The sequence below is a fragment of the Chelonoidis abingdonii genome, chromosome 19, assembly GCF_003597395.2.
Source record: "Chelonoidis abingdonii isolate Lonesome George chromosome 19, CheloAbing_2.0, whole genome shotgun sequence".
Taxonomy (NCBI): Eukaryota; Metazoa; Chordata; order Testudines; family Testudinidae; genus Chelonoidis; species Chelonoidis abingdonii.
Genome location: NC_133787.1, coordinates 24619633 through 24639529, shown reverse-complemented (window position 1 = coordinate 24639529; position 19897 = coordinate 24619633). Strand labels below are relative to the sequence as shown.

The following is a 19897-nucleotide window of genomic DNA, read 5'->3' as shown; positions in this document are numbered from 1 at the left end:
TGATAGAACAGCTGATAAAAGAGGAAACGCTGCAGTATGATAAGAAAGGGCTTCAAGAAGTATAGTCAGTTCTAGAGCTTGGACGGCAAACCTGAAGGTCTCTAGTGGCAGTAGGAATGTTAGCTTTCAGACTGCCTTTTGTAAAAAATCTGAGCGTAAATACAAAGAAATATAAATGTGTAACCCACATACCTCCTGGATGAGGTGCTCTGTCCCATCTAGTGGCACCAAGACCACTTACAGAGACAGATTAATGAGCCTGCTCTACAGCCTTAGCTAACAGTCATATGGCTTTTAGCTCATGCAGTAGAGGCTCATGCACTAAGCTCCAGAGGTCCCAGATTCAATCTCACCTGCTGACAAACCAGGGTTTGTCGGTGTTATAAATGTAATGCTTGTGTTCTGAGTTCTTGGTTAGGAAATGTGTGTTTATAAAAACAGTGCATGTTGTCCAAAAGGGATAACTAGAACTCACTGGCAGAGGCAGATTAGGGATTTGTGAGGCCCTTGGGCAGATCAAGTGGGGGGCCCCTCCCCACTCCTTCCACCTGCAGTCCCCCCTCACACACACCCCTGCGCTCCTGACGGGGAAATGAGGTTGGGGCATGGGGGCCTCCCCCACCTGCCTGGTGCTCTGGTCAGGGAGCAGAGTTGGGGTGTGAGGGCTTCTCCTGCTGGGGAGCAGAGTCAGTGTGCAGGGGCTTCTCCTGCTTCCGACACCAGGCAGATCAGGGCACAGGAGTGCCCATTTTTCTGGGGCCCCCCAATTGGCCGGGGCCTCTGGACATGGGCTCCGTTGGCCCAGTAGCTAATCCACCACTGCTTATCAGAACAATATATGCTCTGAAATATTTCTTAACCATTATACCAGCCTTGGAAATGCTGCTAAGTCAGTGAAATAATGTGAAATTAGAAGTAAAATAAAATGGCAGACCATGAATACCTAATAATATGGGGGTTTTACCCCCCTCCCCCCACACTACTGAAATCTTTGGTTTTGGGTCTTTGATGTTGAGCTGGTGGATTCTGAATGCATTTTGGAGATTCAGTGGACACCACTCTCCTTTACTTTCTGTTTAGAAGACAGCTGGGATTGATCATTAGGTATCTACTGGTTTAAAGGAAGTTCACTGAAGGCGATAAAAAACTGGCTTGTGTTAATGAACAAATGCATATAAGTCCTGTCAATGAACTAAAATGAGTGTATAATAAATCTGAAATGAAATAATCAGTGAACTGTACATATTTAAAAGGCATTAATTCAGAAAGATACCCAGACATGACAGTGGACTGGAAATTTGATACATATTTGCAATGTAAGCCAGTGGCAAAAAGGCAAATGTTAATTTGGTGCTATATTATGGACCATTGGGGTGGCATTTATCAACCAGTGGTGGCACTTGCCTAAAAATACAACGTTCAGTTTTGGGTACCTGAATATATGAAAAAAATTAATTTAAATAGAATTCAGAAAATTACAAAAATAGTGATTAAGGGACAATTTAAGAGGAAAGATTAAGAGAATTAAAGAAATATAGCTTGGTCAAACAGTGACTAAAGGGGAGAATGAAAAACGTTTACAAATATTTTAAGGGTTTAAACATTAAAGTAGGGTGATGAATTATTTCAAGTGATCACAAGGAGTATAAATAGGAATAAAGGGATAAAATTAAGCAAAGCAGAATTTAGGTTGAATATAAGGGAGAAAATCCTTACCATAAGATCTGTTGTTAGATTGTGGAATAGTCTCCCAAAGAAAGTGATGAAAGACCCCTTACTTGAAACGTTTAAAAGTAGACTAGAAAATCTTACAGTAAGTGGGAGAGGACTTACATGACCTAATAGTTTGTGGGTTTGTTTTTTTTCATTTCTGACTTCACTGATTCTTTGAAAGAGTATATCCAGCAACATAGTATCGGTCAAGGTGAAGAAAAAGAAGCTTTTACTAGAAGATTCTGTCTGATTTTTTTTTTTAATTTTATTTTTTTATTAATGTGAGGAGAGAAAACACAATTGCATATGCAGTTTTACAAGCATCATTTTTAGGCAAGTTGTAAAAATTTGGCCCTGGATAGCAACATTAATGTTATGTATGAAATCTAAACCCACAAAAGCAAGATAGAAGTGAGTTAATGCTGCCAGATTACATGATAGCTAAGGTTTGATATGACATTTATCTTCAGGAGTGAGTAGACTGATAAATCACAAGTGGCATAGCCACAAGTGAGTTAGCAAGTGTTTACTCATGAGTGAAGATAAATGTCATATCGGACCATAGCCAATCTGTACTGTGTGCATATACAAGTTAAGTGACTTTTTTATTTCTTCCACAATATTTTCTCACTTAATTGTGAGGAAAAAAAGAAAAATTACCAAGCAGAGACTATTGTATTCAGAATTGTATCATTTCCAGTGTGTTTATTTCCTACGCTGTTGCCTTTATTGCTACATTTTGCATGTAATTGTGTGAAAACTTTGTTAGTTCAGCATGCTCAATGTGCTGGCTGAGGTGTTTCTGTGTAAGGCTTGTTTTAATGCACAAAGGACTGGATTGTAACTTTACAGCCCAGGCCAACTAAGGGGCCAGCATATAGCTGTGTTGACACAAGAGGTTGTACTATGTCCACTCCCTGCCCACCTGCTTGGGAGGGGGAGTAGCAGCCTGCTATTAGATGCTCTTTGCCACGTGTAGGCTATGCAGATAGTATGGACAGGGTGTAATGGGGTTCCTTTCTTTTACATAATTTTGATTTATTATTTAAATTTGGCGATACTTTTTATTTTCACTTAATTTTTTCTGCTTTCCACCCCAGTATATTTACCCTCTTTTTATACTCCCTACCTTACTTGAAAGTTTTCATAGAAACTGTCTGTTCTCTGGACCCTCTTCTCCACTCCTGTTGTCCCACACCCTTTCTCTCTCTGTTAAGCCACTATCAATAACTGCCTTGTCTTTGGTATCAAACCACGTCAGCTGTTTAAAATCTGTCATTTTACATCTTTTCAGAGGAGAGTAGAATGTATCAGGAAATGAAGACAGGTACTGATGTCATAGAGAGGAGAAGTTTACCTGCTATCACCAGAGTAAAACTTAGTTTGAAAGAATATTGTGAGCATGGTGACTAGAGAGAGGTGTGATTGAGAAAATTAGCCTTTTTTGTCTTTCAGATCAGAGTACCCTATGACATTGTGGACTATTGTCTTCCTGCCTATTAAAATGCACTTGTTATACGTCTAGTGGTAATTTTTCCTCTGCATCAAGATGCATTCAAATTCAGTTCTCCTTTCTCTTAATATTTTCGGTTACCAAGCTCCTCTTTTTCTTCTAGAGCATGTTTTTCTACCTTGAAGTTTGGCTGATGCTCTGATGAGAATTGTGTTTAATGGCTCTTCCCTATTCACTCATTGCCTGTCTTGGTTCATCCAAATGCTTTTAGGGTAGAAGTGTTTCTCTTGGGCAAAAGGAGCATTCCCAAATACATGCAGCTGCTCTGTCTCCCAGCTTAATAGATACCTCCTTTTTCCCTTCTGTGTCCATAAGTGTAGCTCCCTCCTTTTTCATTGAACTGTATTGTTCCCTCCCACCTTTCCTGTTTTTGCAAGTTGGCTTCCCCACCTCTGTAACATTGCTTGTGTACGCAGTTATGACGACTCCTCATCCATGCATGTCTTTGTCTCCTCTCTGATTGACTGTGGCCTCCCACTTATCCAAATTCCAGCATGTACGGAATGCTGCTGCCTGTCTTCTCTCACGTACAAAGAATCACGACCACACATCATGCCCATCCTTATACTCCTCCAGTGGCTCCTCATTAATTTCAGGCACAATTCAGAATTGCCCCTTTTGTTTTAAAAACTCCTTGGTCCTACTTTAGCCTACCCCACCAACCATGTTTCACTCAGTTCCTCTTCACACTCCCTCTGCTTAACTAGTCCCAATCTCCTTCCCTCTTCCCATAATTTCACTGCTTATGATGCAGGAACCTTTTATTCAATTTCTGGTGATGGAAACTTTTTCTTTATCTTCCTACCTCCATTCCTTCTCAATCTGTTTTCAAAACTAAATTTAAAAACATAATTTCTCATTTTCACTGTATTTTATAATCCTGCAAAATTCCTTTTTAAATCCAGGATTTGGCCTGTATAGTTGTAAGATGTTCTGGGGTACAGTTCATAAGAATAATGCTGATGAGCCAAACAAAGATGCATTGTTTCCTGTTTGCTCTGTGTAACATATTAAATTAGGTTGCAATCTGAATTGTGGTACAGTCATCCTGCAGGAAATGTTATTGATTTTGTTAGAGAGAGAGAGAGAAACTGCTTCTGCTTTAAAGGATGGTAATGATACAGCCATGACTGTGAAGACTGTATGAGTTGTAATGTCTTCAGGACCCTGAGTTGTCTGTGCAGCTTTATCTTCAGCCAGTCATGGCTGTGTCATTACCATCCTTTAAAGTGGATGATGTCCCCCTCCCCTTCCCCCCCCATACAAAATCATTAAACTTTTCTTGCAATTTTTTTAGTTTATTTATGGATTTTGTCTCCCTCTGAGAAAACCACGTGTACTGGACAGTCTGCTGTTCTACATCTGTGCTAGCCTGTTCCTGATATTATGAACATGTATTTTGATATCATTGAGATGTGACCCTTGCAGATTTTGTTTTTCTTTTTTTATTTATAAGGGATCAAGTTGAAAGGTTCTTATCTCGTTCTGATTTAACTGAGAATTTCAATAAGGGCAGTAGGCTTTGCCCCAAGATTAACTGAAGCAATAAAATTCTCTGATTTTAAAAATAAATGGTAGAAGGTAAAAGATTACACAGTGACTATAAAAAGTCCCTGTTTCCCATTTTTGCATGTGTGACTGCAAGTCTTGTGTAACCATTTGAGATTTAACTTTTGATATTTATTAAAAATGCAGAAGTGTGCTAACAAAAATAGTAAAAAAGGGAAAAGCCTATGGGGCTGTAGATGAACACCACTGAAACTAGTGACCAGTATGAAGATTTCCTAAAATGTTTTTCCTTCTTAGTAAAATTGTATTTAAAAAAACCCCCCAGAGCTTTATTTTTGATCTCACACCTATGAAGTACAATATTTTTGGATCAAGAAAATGACTTTTTTGCCAAACAGTATTTATGGTTATTCTTTTTCAAAAGCATACTGCTGACGTGTGAGAGTGTGTGTGTGTGTTTGTATATATATACACACACCCCCACAAAACCACATACATTACAGAAATATGACTTGTCACCAGCTGGCTGTGGTTTAGAGACCCACATGCTTAAATTAGTAATTATATATGTAAATATATATATTTACACGTGGTGTGTGTTTGTATATAGAGTATAATATGAGTATACTTTTTTTCAATAATAGCAGATTATCCAGTCAACATCTGCTCAAACTGTGAAACGAAACCCTGCTTGCCAGACTACCCAGATTAGGATGCCAGTGGTAATAACTCAGACCATTAGACCACAAGGTATGGGTTTAAATGTTCTAGTGAGTTTGTTACATTTGTATGAATTTAATTGTAATTTTATTACAAAGTAGTAGCATGGGGAAAACTGAGCGTTGACTTTGGCAGGCTTGACGTTACCTTTTACATTTTCCTGGCTGAAAATGCATGTTTTCACGATATAATTTTGACATATTTTTCTGACTGATATAGCTAACTGTTCTATAACTACTAATTTAAGGCTACATCCTAAATTGCCCAGGTTGCACTTAGCAATTTCGAATGAAGTGAGGGGTTTGGCTTTTAATGTTTTATTGTATGACCTTTTCCCCTGATGTGGGAAAGGCTTTCTTTACTTTTCTGATGCAGCCATAAGAATGCTTTGGTTTAATCTCCCTGCTTTATCTCTCACCCTTGAGGCCACACATTGTAGCTACTGTCTTTCTAGCTGCAGAGGACCAGGTAGGACCTTTGAGAAACTTTTCAGCTAAACGTCTTTCATCTGCTGCCACAGTCACTTTTTGTGTTGCCAGAGACTGAGTGCTGAATGCAGCATGCCTAGCCACTGACAGTCTGGGGTGCAAGAGGCTAGATATGGAACCAGGATGTTTCATACAGCTGTGCAAAGAAGATTAATGGACTGGCTTATTCTCTCCTCCTTATTCTCCCTAGAGGTTCTTGTGTGTATTTCCCAGCACCCCTTTATTACTTGCCATCTTTAACCTTGTTTCTCTTTACAGTTGTCAAGTATCTTTTTGGATGCAGGTAGTTAGATAACCGAGTATTTGTAATGGTATCCACAGCTTGTCATCTTAAGGTCTTCAGTCTGAATCCAGTTGAGATTGGGAATGTCTAAAGTCATTATTGTCTATATGATGAGTAATTTGGTCTCTCCTGTTGCCCATGGGCAAGTATATACATCCTAAACCCGCCATTACGATTAGCACCATTTGACACTCTGACTGGCCATTCACTTCAGAGAGGCCAAGGGTTGCCTGGACTTGGAGACTGATCTATCTTTGCATGCTTGGGACTGCTGTCTCCAGTCAGGGTTGAAGTGAGTTTACTTCTTAAAAGAAGTATTGGATTGACAACACTGACACTAAGAGAATGTTCACACTACTCGCCGGATCAGTGGGTAATGATCTATCAGGGATCGATTTATCACCTCTCATCTAGACGCGATAAATCGATCCCCGAATGCACTCCCCGTCGACTCCGGAACTCCACCAGGGCAAGAGGTGGAAGCAGAGTCGACAGGGGAGCTGCGGCTATCAATCCCATGCCATGAGGACGGGAGGTAAGTCGATCTAAGGTGCGTCGACTTCAGGTATGCTATTCTCATAGCTGAAGTTGCGTGTCTTAGATTGAACCCCCCCCCCAGTGTAGACCAGGCCTAAGATCCTAATTTTATTAACACAAAAATTATTTACTATGTAATGAGAGTGCAAGCTTTCACACTCGGAATCCTGATTGGTGTACCTTAATGTAAGAAGGTTAACTTGATTCCTGTGCCCATTCAGTGCTTGGTCTCTGTGCTGAGAATGCCAACAGTGGTGCTAATGGTGATGGAAGTTTGCATGATGTGGACATCTCTCTGTTAAACTATGGCTAAAAAGCACATTTATTTCATGTAGCCCATTGATTGGCCATGAGGTGGTAACAGATGGTATTCACAATCTTGCCTAAAGATTCTTAGCATAATTTTTAGCATTTATATAAAGATTTACCCATTCAAAGCATTTAGAAACAAAGCATTTAGAAACATTAATTCTTAAAATTCCCCTAAGTGAGATGAGTATTGTTATCTCTGTTTACAGGCTTGTCTGCATGCAAGTTATACTGCTTTAACTATCTCAGTATAGTTAAACAGTACAACCCCCTAATGAGAACACAGTTATGCTTGTGTCTTACACAGTATAGCGCTTTCCCCTCTCCATACAGGAATAGGTATAGCAGGACAGAGAACCTTTATCCTGGAATAAGGAGGTTGTGCTGCTTTAACTTTACTGGTATAATTAAAGCAGTACAACTTTTCAGTACAGGCAGACTGTCAGGTATCTTTATAGTTATATAAAGATTACACCGTTTACACTGTTTTTGTACACCAGTACAAAAACAGTGTAAACCAGGCCATGCAGCTGGGGAAACTGAGCTAGTGGGGTGTAAAGTAGCTTGGCAAAGGCCACACAGTGAATCATTGGCAGAGCCAGGATTAGAACTAGGCACCTACTGACAACTAATCTCAGGCTCATTCCTCCAGACCCTGCTGCCTATTCTTAAACCTGTGACCTAATGGTGAAAGACTCAGTATATCATTATCAGTCTCTTGAGGTATCCAGTCCAACAGCTGATTTTAATTTACAAAAGTTATTGCAAATTGTGTTGGACTGCCTTAATAAACAAAGAGATCATTATCAAGGTTTCTATCTTTGCTTTGGGGCTTGCAACAACAAAGTATGCAACCTAGGAAATTGTTGCTTACATACATACAGTAGCTGTTAAATATAGAAAAGGAGGTATACATCATCCCAGATTTAAAACCTCATACTTAATTACATCCTGTCAGATCCAGTTGAGAAAATTCCTATTCATAGGGCGAAGGCAAGTGGAATTTTAATTCTCTATATACAGTTTAGATATGACAGTTTATATATGTTTAGATTGCTTTCAGGAAACTAAAGGATTGACTACTGCATTGCTGTACTTTCTGTAATATTGTTGGATCAAAGTTTAGCATCCATAGAAAAATCAAACTATTGATGCTAATTAATTCTGGATGAACATTACTACTATTTCATTACTTTATTTTTAACACTATACACTAAATCTGTTACACCTTGCCAGAGCCATTGCAGCGTTTTTATTATTAATGCCCCTTTAAGTCTCCTAAACAGAAATAGCTCATGCTGACCTATGTTAATTTTTCTTCTATTTCATTCATTATCCCATGCTTTCCAGTTCACTCAATAAAAAATATTCTAATTAGTTTACTTGAAATAGATACATGAGTTGACCAGCTAAAGGATTGATGCTATTTGTGTCATCTCATGGATCTTCAATACGTCACGGTACATGTTCATTCTCTGGGTCTAGAAACTGATAGTCTAAATCTTACTGTGGATTTTCCAAGATTGAGGCTTCATACAGAGGTTTCTGTAATACACAATAGACTGAGGGATTGAACAAAAACTGTCAAATAAATTTTGTCTTGAGAGCTCAGACTGAAGTTGAACAAAGATCTTAGAATTAAAAAAAAAAATGGTGTCCTCAGTCAAGGCAAACCCTTTTGTTACAGAAAAGCATATGTTGTTAAATAATTTATTAGTTCAGCTAATCATGCTTTAGTTTTTAGGGCTTATGAAACAAAAAAAATAATATAAATCACAAAGGTTCATGAAAGCATGCCCACTTGCAGATAATAAATGAGTCATAAGACTACTGGAAGAAGGTCTTTCAGATAATTTTGAAGGTGTCTCAAGGTCTTCTTTACATGTGAATGTAACTCATTAATAGTAATTGAGATTTGTAAGCATAAAAAAGGAAAAAATTTATCAATTCAGAAGACCTTAATTTTTAATATCTTATACATGCCTAAAAAGGGCTTGCACTGAAGAATGATAAAGAGAATCAGACTACCTATAGCCTGAGTAGATGTGACTAATAAAGTATATAAGCAGTAAGCTAAAAATGTAAAAATTCCGCTTGATCAAAACTTTTTAATTCAAGCCCTGGTATAATGTTTCCTTGCATTGATCATCCAGAGCTCTGTTGCTTTGTGGTAATTTTTATTGCTAATTAGTAACAGAAAATTGTTATATGTTTTGGCTGGAATTTTCTAAAACACTGATGGGAATTAGATGACCAATTCCTATTGCCTTTCAATGGGGAACTGAGTGCAGCTAGGCCTGTTTGAAAATCTTTACTTTGATTGATATAACTATATATTTGAAATATTTTTTCATAGTATAGATGCAGAAGTGAACTGCTTACAAAATATTTTTTAAATGAGAAAAGTGTAGGACTTTAAATAGGATTTTATTTCAAATTTTACATATTTTTATGTACTGTGTAAAACAGTAACTCAGATTGTTACAATGAACAGCCACACATTTTCAGAGTTAAATAAACAAAGTGAACCATTATATAGGAAAAGAAAATATATTTTACCTTTCAAAGACAAAATACTACAGTATTATTGAATATCTTTAAACATGATTTTTACCAAAACTCTTAGATGATACCTCTCGCTTATCCTTTAAAATAAATTATTTCAGTTCCTGTTTGCTTATTCTGTGCAGATTATGTAGAAGAGTAGTTTACTGGTAGTTGCAAACATATTTATTGCCATTAATTATATTAATATATATATTTAATATATTAATTAGCCAGGTATGAATAATAGTTTGCAGTGTTAGAATCTTTAATTTTTTCACAAGTAAATGTTGAAAAAAAATTAATATTCATCTTTATTTTTTAAATTTTTCTCTCTCCTTCAGTAATGGAACCTTTAAAAATAACAGCTTGCTTTTGTTTGCAATTTAGAGACAGTTAAATTTAGTTCCTGGACAGAAGGTTCTTTGATGTAAATTGTCTAAGACAGCTCATAATAACATTGCTTGGTGTTTTTCAGGCACAGTAGGGAAGGCACCAACAATACAAGCCAGCCAAAGTCCTGGGGGCTTTGGTGTTCAGGTCTCTGCAAATCAGAAAAACAAGTTGAATGACCCTGGAGGTGGATCTTTCAGGTAAAAACAACAACCCCCTTCATCACACACACAATTTAGAAAGGGTTTAACACCAGAGGGCAGTATTTTATAATAATTCCTAGATTTCCCATGCACTTTGATTGGATGGCAATCTGCTTATTTAGTTCAACTTCTTTTTAAAAAAGGAAAGATGCTAGATTTTTCCCCCCAATGCAGATTTTTTAAATTATTTAATAAACCTTACAAATCACTTTTGTGAATGATTTTTTTTTTTAAGTAGAGGAAGCTATGTAGATGAGGTTTTCGTAAGTGTGCAATACTATTATTTTTATTAATCAGATTTTAACACTCATATGAGATATACCTTGTTGAGATGATCCTAACTGTGACAGCAGGACATACTGTATGTGGATAGGCTTGTGCAGACCAGCTGCAGGTATGAAGCCTAGGGAAAACTCTGTTCTTTTGAACTGATGAGAGAAACTTCATTGCCTTATTTGCTGTTGATGTGATTTGTTTGCGTGGCACAACTTGGGGCATTCTTTGAGTTCCTGTAGTGGTCAGGAGCTGCAGTAGTTCAGCCCAGTAGCAGGGTTTACTGAGCTGCTATGCCTGTTGTTGTGAATACCCTTCAAACTTCTATAAATATTATTGTACATTATATACTTTGAACATTTTTAATACTTGTAGTGGAAAGCTAATGTTATATTTGCTGTGTTTATCTCCCTCCCACCTTCATTTTAATTTTGTTTAATGTAAGTGCATTTTAATTCCTTTTAAAATGTTGCCCTTTTTTCCTATTTATTTGCTAAAATGGGAAAGTATTCTTAGATTGTCACATTCTTCCTTTAGGATACTTACTTTGATCTGACCTCAGAAACCAGTAATTAATTGACAAGCTTAGACTTTTACAGGTAGAGTTAAAGAGAATTCGTGGGACGTTGTGAAATATCTCTGCTCTGAGGCATGTCAGCATTGCAACTAATAGCAGTAGTACTTAGTATTAATGTAGAAGCAAAATCATTCAATTTTTTATTTTCCAATGCACTTGCCTCTCACTGTGTATTTAAATGATTTAAAATGTATGTTGGGTTCAATTGTACTGTCTTAATAAATATTTTTTGTATTAGTAAGCAACATAGGCATTTATTCTTCATTAGCATGGCTTTCAATTTTACATACACCAAAAGTGACAGCATTTTTTTTTTTTTACTGGATGTTGTAAATTGTGCCAGGATTGATTCTTTCATTCACTTAGTTTATACGTGGAATATATTAGGTTAGTTGGAATTGTTAATTTTCCTTAGGGGAGAAGCAAATGCTCAAGGCACTGATTGATAAATCAATAAATCTTTAGTGAGTTTGGTAAATAAGCTGTCAAGAGTGTATGTCATTTTTCCTCTAGAGAATACATTTTAGTCAGAATGAATGTGTTTATTTTCTTGCATTGTTTTCTTGTTTAAAATAGTAAGACACAATGCTGAATTTAAATAAATCCACAAAATTGCAAGGATTTATTAAACAGTAGTAGAGATCGAGTTTTTTCTTGATGTCTTAACAAAGAATTCTGTTTGCATATTTGCATTTCAACCCCTAACCTCTCCTGAGGACAAATAGATGTCTGACTATTAAGCCTAAAGGCATAGAGCTGGAAATCTGTATTAATCCTCTGAATGCTGACTAGTTTTCCTCAACATTCCCAGCGTGTGTGAAGAATGTGTTTGTAGCCAGAAGGCAAACTGGCATCTGAGCAGAGCAAAAATTTTGAAAAATAGTTGTGTTATGTATAAATTCATTTTACTCTCGGTGCTTTATTATTGCATATTTGTTTCATTATTTCATACTCTTTCTTTAAAATAACTTACTTTAGTATTTTAGTCTCATGGGCAAAGGGTTGGTCACTAGTAATAGACATGTGAACTTTATTTTTCTAGACATTTTCTTTCAATCATGTAAACACTAAGTCTATCATACCTTGCTGAACTATTTTTTCCAATATAAAATGTTATTTACTGAAGTGAGTGCGAAGGATTTATACATGCGAGACACACATGAACTGAGGGTTTCACAAATGGTAGCTTAGCCTTCAATATTGACAATAATTAGTATGGTAAAAGTTACATTCACGGTGCATTGTAGAGTGATGGTTAGTGCTCTGTAGTTAAGATGGAAGCTAGTTTCCCTTCATAAACCCAGTTGTCAATCCCCTAACCTCCCCAAAATAAAACCCACATAACTTCATATATTGTTTTATCTTGGGGTAAAAACTCATCCTGGCTAAAATTTGTCAGGGAAAAATGTGAAGTACCCCATTCATGTGTATGGTTTTGTTACCTGTGATGATACCTAAAGATGAACATTACTGCCATAGGCAGGCGCCAATCTTGTTTAGGGGCCTTCGGGCACTACTATAATACCAAAAATATAATAGTATTTCCCAAGTATTGCTTTCCACAATCAGGGAGGAGAGACAAACAGAAGTCTCCTTGAAATCCACAAGGGGCCTCACCATTGTGATCTAATATGCTACCGGGGTTCTCAAACTGGGTGTCTGGACCTCTCAGGGGGTCATGAGGTTATTACATGGAGGAGTCGTGAGCTGTCAGCCTTCACCCCAAACACCGCTTTGCCTCCAGCATTTATAATGGTGTTAAATATATTAAAAAGTGTTTTTAATTTATAAGCGGGGGTCTCACTCAGAGGCTTGCTATGTGAAAGGGGCACCAGTACAAAAGTTTGAGAACCTCTGTGCTATGCTAATCTGCCAATACAACAATCTTGGGAAGTATATATTAAATTCTTTGATAGTTGGATTTATAAATTGAGATGATAAATGGCTAACTCTAATGACAAGTGTTTAGAGATGCAATAGTGACTCCATAGTTGAGACTGCATTTACCTTTGCACATTGAGCATGGTTTACATTGTTTTTTGTTTGCATAAGCATAGTGAATAATATAGTGTAACCTCCCCAAATTTACAGCACTTACTCTTTGAGTACAGAATTAATTTTCTGAAAATCTGATTTTTTTTCACTTCTTTGTGTATGTTGGGAGGAATGATGTTGTTGAATTGAAAGTTAGTGTGTTAGACAGAGTATTAGCGTTTTTGGATGGTTGAGTATCATAATGGCAGGGTGGGCCTGAATGTATGCCTTTACTTTGTTTTACTGGCTCTTAGGTGTTTGTGGTGTGAAGAAATATTCCAGAGCAATATCAAATCTAAGTTAACCAAGTATTTGTGAGAATAAGTGTATTAAGACTCTACTTAACATTGACTTCTGTGGCACACTACTCCTCGCCCCATCACAACTTGACATGTGTCTGTTTGTTCATTGACTATGGTTCCTTATCCAGTTTTCAGATCAGATGAATTCATTGTCTATATCCAAGCTATCATGAATTATGTTGTAAATAATTATTTGAGGGACAGGTCTGAGTGGAAAGAGTAACGCTTGATTGGATAGATATATTGTAATTAAATTAGGGCTGTCAATCGCAGTTAACTCACACGATTAATTCAAAAAAATTAATCAAGTTAAAAAATTGTGATTACTTGCACAGTTAAGCAATAGAATACCAATTAAAATTTATTAAATATTTTGGATGTTTTTCTACGTTTTCAAATATATTGATTTCAGTTACATCACAGAATACAAAGTGTACAGTGCTCATTTTATATTACTTTTGATTTCGAATATTTGCACTGTAAAAATGACAAACAAAAGAAATAGTATTTTTCAGTTCACCTCATACAAGTACTGTAGTGCAATCTCTTTATCATGAAAGTGCAATTTACAAATGTAGATTTTTGTTGTTGTTACATAACTGCACTCCATAACAAAACAATGTAAAACTTTAGAGCCAACATGTTCACTCAGTCCTACTCCTTGTTCAGACAATTGCTGAGAGAAACAAGTGTGTTTACATTTACGGGAGATAAAGCTGACTGCTTCTTATTTACATTGTTACCTGAAAGTGAGAAGAGGCATTAGCATGGTACGTTTGTAGCTGGCATTGCAAGGTATTTACGTGCCAGCTATGCTAAACATTGATATGCCTCTTCATGCTTCGACCACTACTACAGAGGACATGCTTCCATGCTGATGATGCTTGTTAAAAAAAAAAAGCGTTAAATTTCTCACTGAACTCTTTGGATGAGAACAGTATGTCTCCTGCTTCATGGTTTAATCCGCATTCTGTAATATATTTTGTGTTATGTAGTCTCGGATGACGACCCAGCATATATTGTTTGATTTAAGAATACTTTCACTGCAGATTTGACAAAACACAAAGAAGATTCCAATATCAGATTTCTAAAGATAGCTAGAGCACTCGAACCATGGTTTAAAAATCTGAAGTGCTGTCCAAAATCTGAGAGGAACGACATGTGGAGCATGCTTTCAGAAGTCTTAAAAGATCAACACTCTGATACAGAAACTACAGAACCCAAACCACCAAAAAAGAAAATCAGCCTTCTGTTGGTGGCATCTGACTCAGATGATGAAAATGAACATCCGTCAGTCCGCACTGCTTTGGATAGTTGTCGAACAGAATCTGTCATCAGCATGGATTCGTTTCCTCTGGAATGGTGGTTGACGCATGAAGAGACATATGAATCTTTAATGTATCTGGCACATAAATACCTTGCGATGCTGGCTACAACAGTGCCATGCAAACACCTGTTCTCACTTTCAGGTGACATTATAAACAAGAAGCGGGCAGCATTGTCTCCTGAAAATATAAAAAAAAAACTTGTTTGAGCAATTGGCTGAACAAGAAATAGGTGGACTTGTGGACTGAATGGACTTGTAGGCCTTAAAGTTTTACATTGTTTTACTTTCGAACGAAGTTATATTTTTGTACATAATTCTGCATTTGTAAGTTGCACTTTTGTATTAAGAAGATTGCACTACAATATTTGTTATTAGGTGAGTTGAAAAATACTGTTTGTTTTTTTTACAGTGCAAGTATTTGTAATAGAAAATAAATATGAAGTGAGCACTGTACACTTCGTATTCTGTGTCGTAATTGAAACCAATATATTTGAAAATGTAGAAGACATCCAAAAATATTTAAATAAATGGTATTCTATTATTGTTTAACAGCACAATTAGTTTATTTTAGTTAATCGCATGAGTTAACTGCGATTAATCGACAGCCCTAATCTCTACAAAATGTTCTTCACTGTTTCAGACATTTTGAGATATTGGTGTTGTATACCCTGCTTTTCTCCTTTATGTAAAATAATTTAAAGCAGGATTATGGTAACTTTACTCACAAATAGTTCCACTGAGTACAACAGGACTAATTGAGGATTAAGATTCTACAAGAAGTTTGTAAAGTATTCATAAATCTGACCATTAATGTTTTTGCACAAACTTTTTTTGGTTTCTATCTCAGTTTTTAGATAACTTTGGTAGTTTTGTCCGTTTCAAACGTGAAGTGATTACATTTCATGGCAGAATTCGGAAAACTTTTCTGAGTCTTCTCTGAAAACCATGTAATCTAGTTAAAACAAGTTCAGTGCATCCTGTTTCTCTGTAAATTAAATCTTGAAACTTGAATCTTGAAAACCTGAAATCATTCTGATTTAAAATTATAGGACGATGATTAAAAAAATCTTATTTGCCGATGATGATTGTGGTCGCACATTAGCCTTTTAGGTGAATTTTAAATTTCTATTTTTTCCACAGACAGTTATTTTACAGTTTTTTGAACTGCACAGAAGTATGTGGGTCATAGATTTTTTTTGTTTTTTAGCTCTCCTTTCCGTTTCCAGATTTACTCCTGTTCCCATCCACCTCATGTACGTTTAATAATAAAAAAAGGAATGTTAAGGGACTGGGACTGTAATAGGGTGATCAGTGATCCAGCCCCGAGTGAAGTGTGATTAAAAGCCATCATCTGGCTGATCTCATGCATTATAGAAGACAGACCTGCTAGATTTAAAACAAAGACTGTGACTGACTATGGGGAACACTGCCAATGTAGATTTGTTTTATTTGAGATGGGATGGATAGGTTTAGCGGTTATCTAGGTTCACCTCCCTTTTCCAAAGGCCCCATATTGTTCTGAGCTATATTTCAGAGCTGGCTGTATATGACCTCTGAACCTCATCCACACCACTCCTGGTGCTACCAGAGTAATGTATTGTGGAACCTATGCCTATAAAGCGAGAATAAGATTCCCCTGAAACTCTGAGCTCACTTTTAATGTTGGAGGCCAACACCAGTGGTGTACTGCCATTGGTCCATGAACCTTTAAAATAAGAAAGTCAGTGTTAATAGTTGCACGTTCACAAGTAGACTTCATCAAAAGCTAGTTTAGACTTACGTTGGAATGGCCAAAGACACAACATCTGAATCCTTCCCCAACTAAAGGCGTTGGCCTCCAACATTGTCACAAATCTTTTAATATTTAAAATAATATGGAGAGAAAATATATGTAAAAACAAAGCTCTGTTTACTCTCTCTAATTTAATATTTTAGAAGTAAAAGATCAATTTTATAATTGAAATAAGACACTCCAAATTGGGGGGTGTGGTGGCATATTGGCATAGTCAAGTGATTGAATCAGTGTCTTAGGACCTATCAGTATTCTGCTGCAAAAGTGCAAAGCGTCTTGTCATGTTCAGATAGTTAAAATGGATGCCGTCAATGATTTTACACTCAAAATTGTACATTACTTAAAACTTTTGATGTAGGGCTTCCAGATTCTCTGCTTTTCCAAAGAGCTATTTTAAGCTAGATACATGTACAATTTATTTCATGTTCCAAAATAGAAAGTTGTAAATATGTGTCGTAACTCCAGTTCTAATACCAATATTTTGGCACTTTCTCCAAAATAGATGTGTAACCCACTGGCAAAGTATGTGGCATGTCCACTACTACAAGTTAGTCCATATGGAGAGTAACACTATAGCCTATTCCCACCAGCATATATTCCACACAGTTCAAGTGGAATAGGTGTGTGCTATGTACCTGAAGGTTTTGGGTTCAAATCCTGCTGATAAGTATGAGAAAAAGTGTATGTGATAACGTATTTAAAGACTATATCATGCACAAAGAGGCTGGCTATATGACACTGGCTCTCCTCTCTGTTTCCACATAATCATTAAAATTACATTGACAACTACATATATATATTACTTTCCTTCTTAATTTCATTTTTTCATGTAAGCAATGCTGTAATTGCCCCAGTGTTTCCTACATGAATGGAGGAAAGGTGGTTTGTGTGATTGCATGTGGGAGGGAAAATGGTCCATGAGACCATCTCTTTGTTAAGATGTAGACAACGTTATGAGCTTGAGGGGAAAAACCAGTCCTACACTAATAAATAACACATACAACGTTGTGAGGCTGCTTCCAATACCCTAAGAGCTGTACAATACAACAAAAGTGCGAATCATCAGCTACTATGCTATGTTGTACCTTTAGAGCACAGTGTGATGTGCAAAGGTACCTAATGGGGAATAGATAGTAACTATCAATCTAACCTACCACTGGATGGCATCTTTGTTCCATAGAATTAGTACTGAAAACCTGATGATTTGGAGTGAAAAGTTGACTTTTATGGAAACAGTTGAGAAGCAAGGTTTGCAAGTTTTTTGTCATTTCTTCTTACAGTATCCAAAACCACTCTACCCTCCATTCTATAGTGAGATGCAAGAAAATTATTCTATCCACAGGTTCTCCTGATGTATTAAACTATTAGTGCTTCTGAAATGCTCTTGATAATATCTTGATAATATTGGAACCCCTCCAGAAAAAAAATAGTTTATTGCCACTAATTGCTGCCTATTTTATTTTGTTTATAATGTATGGACTCTAATCTTTTATTCAGAATTTATATACTTTTAAAAAAATATTAGGTGGCAAAAGTATCATGCAGAAGAAGGGGAAGGAGTTGAGTGCATCTGTAGAAGATTAAATATAAATATCAAGGATAAACTTTTTAATGTAAACTTAGCATTCTACTTTTTTGTGATGTTTATACATCATCCCTGCAACTTGACAGAGAGGGTTTAAGGCAGTGAATGTTTTCAGCAGTACAGTGACTCCTGGTGGCATTAGAAAGAGCAATAAGAATTTATTTTTAAATTGGTGTGGTAGGACCACATTGTTTTTTACAAACAGAAAATAATGACTCATCCCTCTTTTTTGTAGCTTTACAATAACTGTATCTAAGGAGATTTGCTTTTTTTTTTTTTTTTTGGTAGGCTGGGGGTGGGGGGCACGGATCACCGTGATAATTAGTAAAGAGAAAACAGTTCAGCACTGAAATAGTGATGAGTAATACTGTACTTGGTTGGGTCTGTGATCTGGTTGTAAAAATTGTCACTTGTTCATGATTCAAATTGACTTTGATAGAACTGTTTTGTCCAAATGTATATATGAGTTCCATTTATGCATATTTACATAATTGTTGAATGTTAGTGCAAGAAGTAATCAGTTATGGTAATGATCCCTTTGTATAATATATACACTTTGTACTTTTAAATTTTTACAGCAAATAGGGTTATCTTTTCCCCCAACTATTTATATTGATGTTTTGGGTTAATAATTTTCTCATGGATCACAGGCATAGACAGTAATACTGACATTATACATAAATTTCCAGTTACATTGCCATTTTAAAGCCAGTGTTACTGTTAGACTGTGATTTAGGAATTTAAACCTGTCTCATAAGTGAATAAAGTTCTCTACCCTTTACTCAGATAGTGTATGGAGATTTCTTTTTGTGCTTTTGCCCTTGACTCACTTTCCTCAAATCCTGATCAGCACCATCTCACAAAAAGATTCCACATCCACAGTCTTGTCCCTCCCGAGGAAAAAAATAATCTTGTCCTTTGCCTGTGCTATTTTCACCAGCGGCAATAGATTGATAAGCATTATAAGATATGGAGTGCTCCAGTGGGCTTCATTTCAGCAGCAGAGATCATAGCCTTTCTTCAGGGCCATGGATGATTTTGCTGTATGGCCAGCAGGGTGATGGATCCCCTTGATCTGTGCACTCTGGTGTCAGCCCCCACCCATGCACATCTTACTTCATTATCCCCCTGCTTGTGCACTGGGCATCAAGCCAAATGGAATCACATACACTCAGAAGGCAATTCTGTTGTATGTGTTGCCATCACATAACCTGCCGTGTTATGCAGTTCAGTGAGACAAATATAGTCTGATGGTGGATTCCTGGCCAAAGACTGAACTGCAGTCCAGTGGCAAAGAAATGAGCTGCTAGTTTCAGTTCATTTCTCGGTGGGAAAGTGTGCACATCAGTCCTCTCACCCTTTATATTTGACTGTTTCAGAAGAGAAGACAAAGATCAAGTGTGAATGGTAAAGTGTGTCCACCAGAGCAGGGTTAAAGAACACTGCCGGAGCATAGAGTTTTTGGAACATTACTCTGCTGTTACTCAGGCCATATCTGTTTTGAGGGTAAATGGGATTTTTTCAGTTATTAGGGTATCTCGTACCTTTCACGAGCACTACGTTCAATAAAGTGAAGTAAAAGATTTTTTTTAAAATGAATTACTGTACGTTATGAGGTTTATTTGACTGTATTATTAAGACTGGTATCTTTAGACTTTTTCAGCTGCAAAATTCACATGTAGATTTTATTTTTTTCCAGTAAATTGTACATTTAAAAACTTCAGAATTTTTGAGTTTTGCTGTTACAGTATCTTCAAAAGCTACCCTACAGAAAGAATGTTTATCAGGGGCTCTA

The 19897-nt window shown here is 36.6% G+C and overlaps 1 protein-coding gene across 2 annotated transcripts in view; it reads left to right on the top strand.

Annotated features, from left to right (window-relative positions):
* LOC116816978 (transcription initiation factor TFIID subunit 4-like) overlaps window positions 1-19897 on the top strand; it is a 213288-nt gene that overhangs the window by 35554 nt on the left and 157837 nt on the right. For both annotated transcript variants that reach the window (XM_075073847.1, XM_075073846.1), the window contains 2 exons: window positions 5380-5485; window positions 10095-10209. In XM_075073847.1, coding sequence (XP_074929948.1) covers window positions 5380-5485; window positions 10095-10209 — 221 coding nt within the window. The remainder of the gene's footprint in view (window positions 1-5379; window positions 5486-10094; window positions 10210-19897) is intronic.